Source organism: Muscardinus avellanarius (assembly GCF_963383645.1).
Source record: "Muscardinus avellanarius genome assembly, chromosome: X".
Lineage (NCBI taxonomy): Eukaryota > Metazoa > Chordata > Mammalia > Rodentia > Gliridae > Muscardinus > Muscardinus avellanarius.
Window position 1 is genome coordinate 65,597,190 of NC_137792.1, and position 12,274 is coordinate 65,609,463.

A 12,274-nucleotide genomic window follows, 5' to 3' on the forward strand; every position below is an offset into this window, starting at 1 on the left:
TCCTAGTATGTTGGGTCAGTTTATAAGGTCAGCTTTAGGAAGCAGTACAGTTTCTAAGTCCAGTATATCAACATCTGAATCAATAGCAGAAGACTTGGAAGAACCACCCTATAAACGAGAAAGACTAGCTAGTTTTACAGATTTACGAGTTGTGAGGGCAGCACCTGAAACAATTTTAACAAAAGAAGACCTGGAGAAGAATATAGAGATATTACTCACAGAGACAGAAACACTACAATTTTTTGACCTTCCAACAGTCATGATCTCTGTAGAATCTGAAGAAGCAGAGAAAATAATCCAGAGAAATAAGAATTATGAAATACTTTGTAGAAATAGATTAGGCAATGACTTATATGTTGAAAGGATGATGCAGACTTTTAATGGAGCACCAAAGAATAAAGATGTTCAATGTGATAAAATCATAACAGAAGAAAAAGGTATAATGGCCACTACCTGGGATTTGTATGATTCTTATAATGCTCTAGAACTTACAACTTTATCAATAAAACGATCTGCAATTGAATCAAGTAGTAAAGCAAGTGTAATTTCTAAAGATCGGGACCAAAGATTGCTAGGAAATAATATCGAAAGAAATAGTGAAGCTAGCTCTCTAATGGATATAGAAAATGTAATTCTGTCTAAAATCCATGAAGATGAAGAAGACCACTCAGATGCAATATTAAAATCTGACAAATTTCATCAAGACTTATTTTTCATGGAACGAGTTCTAATGGAAAACATATTTCAGCCAAAACTTGCCACTTATCGTCAGCTTCCTATTCTAAGAGAACCTGAACCTGAAGAGCCTGAAGAACATTTAGAAGGCGAAAAACTTGAAGAAGTCGACGAAGAAGCTAAAAAAGATGAAGAAGAAATAGAAATAGATACAGAACAATCAACAATACCAGCCAATTTGGAACAACTTTGGTCTTTTTCCTGTGACTTAACCAAAGGCCTTAATGTAAGCAGCCTTGCCTGGAACAAAACTAATCCAAATCTTTTGGCTGTTGGCTATGGGCACTTTGTATTTAAAGAGCAGAAAAGAGGTTTGGCTTGCTTCTGGTCAATAAAGAATCCCATGTGGCCAGAACGTATTTATCAGAGTCCATATGGAGTTATTGCTGTGAATTTTTCAGTTGGAACACCTGACCTATTAGCAGTTGGCTATTACAATGGCACAATTGCAATTTACAACATACAGAACAACAACAACGTTCCAATTCTGGATAGTAGTGAATCCCCTCAAAAACATTTGGGACCTGTGTGGCAACTTCAGTGGATAGAACAAGATAGAGGAACAAAGGGTGATGACAAGAGGGAAATCCTAGTGTCCATATCAGCAGAAGGAAGGATCTCCAAATGGGTTATGGAAAAAGGCCTGGACTGTCATGATTTAATGAAATTGAGGCGAACTACTGCAAGCAACAACAAAAAAAGAGGGGAAAAGGAAAAGAAAGGTGAAGCTCTGATATCTCGGCAGGCTCCTGTGATGTGTTTTTCTTTTCATCCCAAGGACACAAATATCTATTTGGCTGGCACTGAAGAAGGTCATATTCACAAATGCTCCTGTTCATAGAATGAAAAATACCTAGATACCTACAGAGGACATAAAGGTCCAGTGTATAAAGTATTGCCAAGACATCCTGCTGCCTCGGCATCTATGTGTTGAAGACGCCACTCCACATAGTTATCGGCAGAAAGCCCCGAGAAAGAGGTATCGTCTCTGGCAAAAAATATCCCCCACTTTAGATATCCTTCATAACTATTATTCTCTTGGTATTCTTTTAACTCTCTACACGAATTGCTCTGATGATGTGAGATCAGAAATTGAGTCCGTGGAAATAAACGTCCTTGGCTCTGCTCAATAATAATAAAAACTGGCCAGAACTCAGATGCTGTGATAAGCATTCCAGCTGCAGCAATTACAAAGGGTCTCTGACCCTCACTATCACTAACTTAGGTTAAGCTATTAACTCAGGTAAGGTAGTTCAGTTTAAGGAAACTTTGTTTACCCTTAAGATCCTGCCTAGAGACAGAAGAGATAAAATTTTGTGTGTGACTTCGAAGCAATTTAGTTGATAAACAACTTAGTTGCCCAAATACAATAGACTCAAGGAGAAAGATTGGTGACTTTTACGCCCAGTGTAAATATTCCTGAAGACAGAGAGGCTGACCGCATGGTTAATGAATATGACTAAATAAAGGACAGACGTTCTAAATATATATGTATGAAGGAAAGGAAATACCGTAAGAGTAAGAAAAGCATTTTTGCATGAAGAAGAGCTTATCATAAGAAAGTCCCAACTGGGAAAGGAAGGAATTAGAAAGTTAGAAGCAAGTTGCAGAGGGTTTGTGACAGAGAAATGGATTATTAAAGATGGTTAGACTTTTAATAGGCTTATTGTCTAAAGAAGAGTGTTCAGCAGTTAAGGACAATTAAAACCAAGAACTTTGTGGTGTTGTTTGTGGTATTTTGTCTGCAAAACTGTGTTGTGAGTATGCTTAAGCTTTCAGATTAAGAAGATAAGATGCCAACACCTGGAAAAACTCTATCACATCCACCTGAATCACCACATCTCCCCACACTTGCTATATGAACTGAGCCCAAAAGATGGAAAGTTCCAGGAAAGTTAAAGAAGATTCCCCGAAAAACGAAAAACCGCCAAGCCTTGGCCATGCTTGTTTATTTTGGGAAGTGGCCCCCTAGGACTGCTTATCTGCAAAGACCTTGGAAAAGAATCAGGAGTCAGAAGTCAATCTCTCTCGAAGATCAACAGCCAGCTGAAGGACTAGTTTTATTACCTTTGTTTACATGTCATTCATTATCATTTCACAGTGATTGCATTCACCCCCCTTTTCTCTTATTATTAACCTTACTGGTGAAGGGTATAAATTTCTTGGAGTTTTTGTAATAAAGTGTCATTGGTTCAAGAAGCCTTTGTCCACCTCAAATTCCTTCCCAAACGTCGTACCCAAAAACTTAGGGAATTCATAGAGGGGAAGGAATTGCTGCAGAGAGGTTTCTGCAGGACATCACCTGCCTTTTGCCCCATCTTTCTGAGGATTTGACCGGGAGCTGACAATAAGGACCCAACTGAGATTAGTCGGCAACAAGTGGCCCCCAACGTGGATTCTCACGGATTTTAAGGTCTCACCCAGAAAGGTAAGCTATCTCTCCTCTTTATTTCTTAAAAAAATTTCAGGCAAAAGGATAGGTCCTCGTCAGAGTGGTGCAGACTCGCCGATAAAGGACATCGGTTAAGTACGAGTAGAAAAAGACTAGAAAGTTAGAGAAAAAATTATGGGGCATTCACAATCTAAAAATAAGGAATTTTTTGTGTCAGTGCTTAGTCACATGCTTGAGTCTCGAGGACTCAAAGTTTCAAAGAAAAATCTCATGGAATTTTATGATTTTATTTTAACTGTGAGCTCTTGGTTCCCTGAGGAAGGCAGCCTTTCTTTACGGGATTGGAAAAAGGTGGGAAAAGATATAAGAAAACATTATGAACAAAAAGGTCCTAATGGAGTACCTGTACAAGCTTTTAGTTTGTGGTCTCAGATTAGAGACATCCTGAGTGAAAAATCAGAATTGGAGTGTCTTATAGAAGAGACACCTTCAGAGAATGGCAGAGATGAATCTGAGCCGTTAACAAAGCTCTCTCAGGATGAGCAAGGATGTAGCTCAGATAAATCTTCAGGAAACAAACAGAGAAAAATTAGAAATTCTTATGATTGTGACTCAGAAGAACTGGCATGGGAGACAGATGAAAAAGAGACAAACGGAGATCATGAGAATGATCCTGGTGGAAGGATTTATCCTGTAGTTCCCTCAGCTCCTCCCTTGCCAATTTGTCAAAACAAATCTCTGCCTGAACCAGGCTTTCTGGGTGCTATGAAAGAGGCCAGACAAACAGGAGACAGTTCCTTTGCTTTTCCTGTAATGCGCATTAATGAACAGGAAGCTAACTGGGAACCTTTAACATTGAAAACTTTGAAAGAATTACAAACAGCTGTTAAAACTATGGGACCAACTTCCCCGTATACCTTACAGATAGTAGAGATGTTAGCAAATATGTGGCTCACACCTTTTGATTGGCATCAAACGGCAAAAGCAGTCTTGAGCCCTGGACAATATGTCCTATGGAAAATAGATTATGAGGATCGAGCAAATGCTCAAGTACAATTAGGTTCACCAAGGAGGGCAACTAAACCCACCATGGCCATGTTTATGGGGAGAGATGAATATTCATCACCCCGATCACAAGTGAAAATTCCTAAAGATGTGTTACAAGACATCTCAAAGATAGCTGTGCAGGCCTGGAGTAAGCTTCCTTCTAAGGAAGGCAAACCTACAGCGCTAGCAGGAATTCATCAAAAGCAGGATGAACCGTATGAAGATTTTGTAGCTAGATTACAGGAGGTTCTGGAAAAGATGATGCCTCCCTCGGAGGCTAGTGACATTTTGCTCAAACAATTGGCATGGGAAAATGCTAACAAATATTGTCAGGAACTTATACGACCAATCAAAAAGACAGGCAGTATACAAGATTACATTAAGGCATGCTTAGATGCCTCACCGGCAGTCATTCAGGGGATGGCGTACGCTGCTGCCATGCAGGGAAAAACATTTGATTCATTTATAAAGCGTATTCATAAGGGGACTCCTCGAGCTGAAAAAGGAGCGTGTTTCTCGTGTGGCCAGCCAGGACACATGCGTAAGGACTGTGAAGTAACTCATAAGACATTTTATAATAGCAATGCTAAGAAACCACCAGGGTTGTGTCCTCGTTGTAAAAAGGTATATCATTGGAAAAGTGACTGTAAATCGAAGTTTCATAAAGACGGATCTCCTCTAGAGCAGAAATCAAAAAACGAGCTGAGGGGCACACCCTCAGCCCCGTAAAAGAAAGAGGGATGTATAACAATAATTCAGAACAAAAAAGGCCAACAATATTCAATATTCCTCGAGCCACTCCTGACAGCGCAGGATTAGATTTAGCTGCAGGAGGAGATTATATTTTATCAAACATTGATGGAGTGCAACTAGTAAACACCTTAGTGAAAGGCCCTTTACCTCCAGGGACCTTTGGCCTTATAATAGGTAGAAGTTCTAATTATAAGAAAAATTTTGAAGTGCTTCCAGGAGTTATAGATGCAGATTATGAAGGTGAAATTAAAATAATGGTCAGACCTTTAAAAGAAACAATTCAAATACATAAGAACCAGCGAATAGCTCAATTGTTGCTTATGAAATATGTTAACACTCCAAATCCTGTATTAAAGTTGAAGAGAGGCACGGAAGGCTTTGGCTCCACTGATGTTGTGGCCTGGTATCAGGAAATCACCCATGACAGGCCGCTTAAAAAATTATTAATCCAAGGCAGAGAATTTGAAGGCCTGCTAGACACAGGTGCTGACCGATCCTGCATAGCAGCTAGGGATTGGCCTTCTTCCTGGCCTGTAAAGCAAACGGCTTCTACCTTGGTAGGATTAGGATCAGCGAATAATGTAAAGCAAAGTTCAGCCCTGCTGAAGTGGAATTGTGAAGACAGAGAGGGAGTGTTTCAACCTTATATAATAGCTTCTCTCCCATTTTCATTATGGGGAAGAGACATTATGGAGGCTATGGGAATGCATTTAACAACTATAGATTCCCTTGAGGAGCAAAATTTTTCATAGGGGCCGCTGATGACTTGTACGCAGAAGCAATATCATGGATAACTGATGAGCCTGTGTGGATTAATCAGTGGCCCCTAACGCAAGAAAAAATACAGGCTGTAGAACAACTAGTGCAAGAGCAATTAGAGAAAGGACATTTGGAAGAATCGAATAGTCCTTGGAATACTCCAGTCTTTGTCATTAAAAAGAAATCAGGAAAATGGAGACTGCTCCAAGACTTGAGAGCTATAAATAAAACAATGCGTGATATGGGCGCCTTACAACCGGGACTCCCATCACCAGCAGCGGTCCCTAGAGGGCACCACATAACTGTTATTGATCTACAGGATTGCTTCTTTACGATAAAGTTGAATCCTAAAGATTCACAGAGGTTTGCGTTTAGCATACCCTCTAGTAATTTTAAAAGGCCTTGGCAAAGATATCAGTGGAAAGTCCTACCACAAGGAATGAAAAATTCTCCTACCTTGTGTCAAAAGTTTGTAGATAAGGCAATTCTAGAAACTAGAACAAAATTTTCAAATGCTTATATAATTCATTATATGGATGACATTTTGTTGGCTCATCCTAAAAAAGAAGTAGTAGAAGAAATTCTTAGGCATTTGCTTCAGCATTTGACTAAGTATGGCCTTCAGATAGCACCTGACAAAGTTCAACAAAATAGACCTATAAATTACTTAGGAAAAGTAATATATGATGAGTGCATAATGTCTCAAAAGATGCACATTAGATTGGATAAAATAAAAACATTAAATGATTTGCAAAAATTGCTAGGGAATATAAATTGGGTTAGACCTTACTTGAAAATCACAACAGGTGATTTGCATGTTTTGTATGAAGCTCTTAATGGAGACCCAAATCCTAAATCAAAAAGGAAACTAACTCCAGAAATGTTACAGGCATTGGCCTTGGTAGAAGAGAGGTTGCAGGAAGCTAAAGTCAAGCAAATAAATTATGAAAAGCAATGGGATTTTTTGATATTCCCTACCACTTATACTCCTACGGGGTGTTTGTGGCAGGAAGGTGTGTTAGAATGGATACATCTGCCTCATACACAAGTAAGAATGGTGGCTTCTTATGTTTTGTTGTGTAGTCAATTAATTATTAAAGCCAGAAATAGATCAAGAGAAATGTTTGGAAGAGAAATGCATAATATTGTGATTCCATATACTAAACAACAGTTTGAAACATTATTGCAGAATGATGATGATTGGGGTATTGCTTTATTAAATTATTTTGGAGAAATTAAATTCAATTTACCAAAGCACCCTTTAGTAAAATTTGCCAGAGAAGTACAATTTATTTTTCCAAACACTATATCTGTGGAACCTTTAAGTGAGGCTGTTACTGTATTTACTGATGGATCTTCAAATGGAAGGTCTGTGGTCTATACACCAGACCACCCACCCATAATTCATTATAATGCAAAGTTTTCTGCTCAGCAAGCAGAAATTTATGCTGTGATATTGGCTTTAACACATTGGAAACAAAATATTAATTTGTATACAGATTCAAAGTATGTGGTTTCAATATTTCCTGCTATAGAAACAGCTTTATTGTCTGGACATTCAAAAATTATTACCTTGTTGGAACAATTACAAAAAATCATCCAAGGGCGTAAAAATAAAATTTTTATATCACATATTACTGGACATTCCAATTTACCTGGGCCATTAGCTCATGGAAACGCTATGGCTGATTTGCTTACCAGGGAAATCTCAGTAAATAATGTCATAGAGCAGGCACAACGAAGCCATGCATTGCATCATCAAAATGCTTTAGCTCTAAAAAGAATGTTTCATATTACCAGAGAACAGGCTAGACAAATTGTTAAAGTCTGTGAACAATGTCCACTTACTCATAAGGTGCAGAAAATGGGAGTCAACCCAAGGGGCTTAAAGCCTCGAATGGTTTGGCAGATGGATGTAACCCATGTACCTGATTTTGGAAGATTGGCATATGTACATGTAACTGTGGACACTTATTCACATGCTCTCTATGCTACAGCTAGGAGTGGAGAAGCTGTTAAAGATGTCATACAGCATTTGATTGCCTGCTTCTCCTATTTGGGAACTCCTAAGAAAATTAAAACTGATAATGCTCCAGCATATACATCAACTGGTTTCAAAAAATTTTGTGAGAACTGGGAAATTGAGCATGTTACAGGAATACCTTATAATCCTCAAGGGCAAGCAATTATAGAGAGAACTCACCAAATCTTAAAAAATCAATTGTTAAGACAAAAGAAAAATCATTATTTCTCGCCTCATCAGGCTCTACATCATGCTTTATTTGTATTAAATCATTTAAACACCAATGATCAAAATCTCACTCCCATGCAAAGACATTGGGAAGAAATGCCTTTGACTAAACAGCCACAAGTACTTTGGAAGGACCTGCTTAGTGGGGTCTGGAAGGGGCCGGATGTTTTGATAACCTCGGGAAGAGGGTATGCATGTGTATTTCCACAGGATGCCTCATCACCCATCTGGATCCCAGACCGACTTATCAAGCCTTTCCAGGCGAGAAAGACAGAAAAGGAGGAGACAAAAAAGGAGGATGAAGGAGATGATGCTGGCGTTTAAGTGTTTAAACCCTTCCTCCACACAGGCAGGAGCTACAAGGGAGACAAGTCCCCCCACCTGGGGTCAACTTCAGACTCTCACTAAGAGAGCAGAAGAAGCCGTAATTTCGGCAGGAAAGGTTGTTACAGTGGAAAATATGTTTTTAGCAATGTTAACAATAATTTATTTACAGGTACCTAATGTGGAAGGAGTCAGCTAATGGACCTATATACCTGACCCTCCTATCCTACATCCTGTAGGATGGGGAGACAGTGATATTATAAAGGTTACAACTAATAATAGTTATATCTTAGGAGGTGTAGAGGATAATTCTATCCCACTGATATCAGAAATAATAAATTATGAAGGAATGTCTGATACTACTCCAATTTGTGTCACCATGTCAGGAAGGTCGCCTGCAGGGTGCCTTCCCTTAAATTATAGAACATTTTTGACTGATGCTCCTGATTATGCTGATAAGGAGCGGACAAAGCGTCTAATTTGGGAACTGGAAATGATGACGTTAGGACATTATAACTTTAATGACAAATATTTGGAAAGGAAATCGCACTTGCCCAACTGTGCGCAGACGTATAAAGACCCAGATCAGTTCTGGAATGCTTTTAATACTAAACCAAAATGGCTTCAATGTAGCTTTAATAAGGCCGCCGTTTTCATACCCAAGAAATCACAAGATCAAATTCTAGATTTCTCAGTGTCAAGTCCATCTTATGATTATACTCAGTACTTAAGGAATAATTCTAAAAAATTCAATAATTATCAGCTACATACTCTAGGGGAGCCACTGCGGAGATGGTTTACTCCAGGCTGGGTGGCACCAGTGTTTATAAGCTACTCTCCCATTTACAATAAGACAGTCATTCAACCTGAATTGTTTCGTCTCTTTGCGGCCTCAAACATGATTCTTTTAAAGAAGCCTAAAGAAACTACTTCTACTCCTATTGGAGTCAAAACATGCATAGAATATCCTATGGGAATTTTAGCCGGTAAACCAGAAAATTTAGCCATAGATAGATTTGGAAGATCTTATCATATTTCATGCAAAAATTGTATATTTACAAATTGTTTAACATCAGATTTAAATAAGCAGTACTCTGTAATTATGATTCTTAAAAGACCACAATACGTAATGCTACCAGTGGATTTAAAGGATGATCCTTGGTTTGAGAATCCAGCTTTACAGACACTTAAAGAACTGCAATATTTACTGAGGCCAAAACGTTTTATCTCAACTCTAATCTTAGGAGTGAGTGCTTTGATCATGATTTTAACCTCATTAGCAATGTCAACAGTGGCTTTAGTTCAGGAAGTACAAACTGCCAATTATGTAAATGACTTAAATAAGAATGTCTCTCTAGCCTTAGCACAGCAAGAGATTATTGATAGGAAACTAGAAACAAAAGTCGATGCTCTGGAACAAGCGGTTCTCGGGCTGGGACAGGAAATACAGAATATAAAAATCTTATTGTCCACACGCTGCCATGCCAGTTTTAAGTATATTTGTGTTACCCCTATGCCATACAATTCTTCGCTTGATTGGAACAATACTGGAAATCATCTGTTAGGTATTTGGAAGGATACAGATATTACACATAATTTGCAGCTTTTACGGTCTGAAATCACTACTATGAGCAAAGCGCATCTGGATGTGAAAAATATTCAAACTTTGGCTGATTCTTTATTGACAGGTTTAAAAGAACTTAATCCTTTCAATTGGACAAATAATATAATTGGCTTTGCAGTCATTGGAGCAATTTTATTTTTCATACTTCTCATATTTCCAATTGTCTTTCGCCTAATCTGTCGTTCTATCTCTACCATTCAAAGTGAAACCTATGCCCTTATTCTAAAAATAAAGAAAGGGGAAATGCCAAGACATCCTGCTGCCTCGGCATCTATGTGTTGAAGACGCCACTCCACATAGTTATCGGCAGAAAGCCCCGAGAAAGAGGTATCGTCTCTGGCAAAAAATATCCCCCACTTTAGATATCCTTCATAACTATTATTCTCTTGGTATTCTTTTAACTCTCTACACGAATTGCTCTGATGATGTGAGATCAGAAATTGAGTCCGTGGAAATAAACGTCCTTGGCTCTGCTCAATAATAATAAAAACTGGCCAGAACTCAGATGCTGTGATAAGCATTCCAGCTGCAGCAATTACAAAGGGTCTCTGACCCTCACTATCACTAACTTAGGTTAAGCTATTAACTCAGGTAAGGTAGTTCAGTTTAAGGAAACTTTGTTTACCCTTAAGATCCTGCCTAGAGACAGAAGAGATAAAATTTTGTGTGTGACTTCGAAGCAATTTAGTTGATAAACAACTTAGTTGCCCAAATACAATAGACTCAAGGAGAAAGATTGGTGACTTTTACGCCCAGTGTAAATATTCCTGAAGACAGAGAGGCTGACCGCATGGTTAATGAATATGACTAAATAAAGGACAGACGTTCTAAATATATATGTATGAAGGAAAGGAAATACCGTAAGAGTAAGAAAAGCATTTTTGCATGAAGAAGAGCTTATCATAAGAAAGTCCCAACTGGGAAAGGAAGGAATTAGAAAGTTAGAAGCAAGTTGCAGAGGGTTTGTGACAGAGAAATGGATTATTAAAGATGGTTAGACTTTTAATAGGCTTATTGTCTAAAGAAGAGTGTTCAGCAGTTAAGGACAATTAAAACCAAGAACTTTGTGGTGTTGTTTGTGGTATTTTGTCTGCAAAACTGTGTTGTGAGTATGCTTAAGCTTTCAGATTAAGAAGATAAGATGCCAACACCTGGAAAAACTCTATCACATCCACCTGAATCACCACATCTCCCCACACTTGCTATATGAACTGAGCCCAAAAGATGGAAAGTTCCAGGAAAGTTAAAGAAGATTCCCCGAAAAACGAAAAACCGCCAAGCCTTGGCCATGCTTGTTTATTTTGGGAAGTGGCCCCCTAGGACTGCTTATCTGCAAAGACCTTGGAAAAGAATCAGGAGTCAGAAGTCAATCTCTCTCGAAGATCAACAGCCAGCTGAAGGACTAGTTTTATTACCTTTGTTTACATGTCATTCATTATCATTTCACAGTGATTGCATTCACCCCCCTTTTCTCTTATTATTAACCTTACTGGTGAAGGGTATAAATTTCTTGGAGTTTTTGTAATAAAGTGTCATTGGTTCAAGAAGCCTTTGTCCACCTCAAATTCCTTCCCAAACGTCGTACCCAAAAACTTAGGGAATTCATAGAGGGGAAGGAATTGCTGCAGAGAGGTTTCTGCAGGACATCACCTGCCTTTTGCCCCATCTTTCTGAGGATTTGACCGGGAGCTGACAATAAGGACCCAACTGAGATTAGTCGGCAACAAAGTATCATGGAACCCATTTTGTCATGATATATTCTTAAGTTGTTCTGCAGATTGGGGTGTTATAATATGGCAACAGGAGAATCTCAAGCTATTTATGAGTTTTTATCCAACTACTCATGTTGTTTATGATGTTGCCTGGTCTCCAAAATCATCCTACATATTCGCAGCTGCAAATGAAAGCAGGGTAGAGATTTGGGACCTTCACATCAGCACTTTGGACCCTCTGGTTGTGAATCTTGCTAACCCTGGAATCAAGTTCACAACCATTCTATTTGCCAAACCATCAGATTGACTTCTAGTGGGAGACAGTGATGGACAGGTTGCTGTGTATGAATTGAGAAATATGCCTACTGGTTTAGATTCTAGTCAGGGTTATATAATAAATGCTTTGCTTGGACCAAAATCCAACCAACCAGGATAATTCATCATTACCAATATCTCTTTGTTATTGTTTAAAGAAAAAGCAACAGTGATTAATATTAAATAGTCTATATTATATGTTGTAAGCTAGGATTTTCACATTAGAAAACAATATTTGATATATAACTCCCATTTAAATTTAATGATCTTTATTTCAGAAACATGATTACATTGTGATATTGGTTAAAAGTTATTCTTTTAAGAGTTTTGTTGGAACTTTGTTAATATATGTCCACTCTACA

At 38.4% G+C, this 12,274-nt stretch overlaps 1 protein-coding gene across 1 annotated transcript; it reads left to right on the top strand.

Annotated features, from left to right (window-relative positions):
• Positions 1-7: 7 nt before the first annotated feature.
• Positions 8-12,033, top strand: LOC308279252 (dynein axonemal intermediate chain 4-like; the record flags this gene model as incomplete). Its single annotated transcript, XM_080719268.1, is given in 5 exon segments — positions 8-462; positions 598-1,573; positions 1,577-1,627; positions 11,614-11,901; positions 11,905-12,033. Coding segments are annotated over 5 exon segments (1,899 nt in total).
• Between the last annotated feature and the right edge of the window lie 241 nt (positions 12,034-12,274).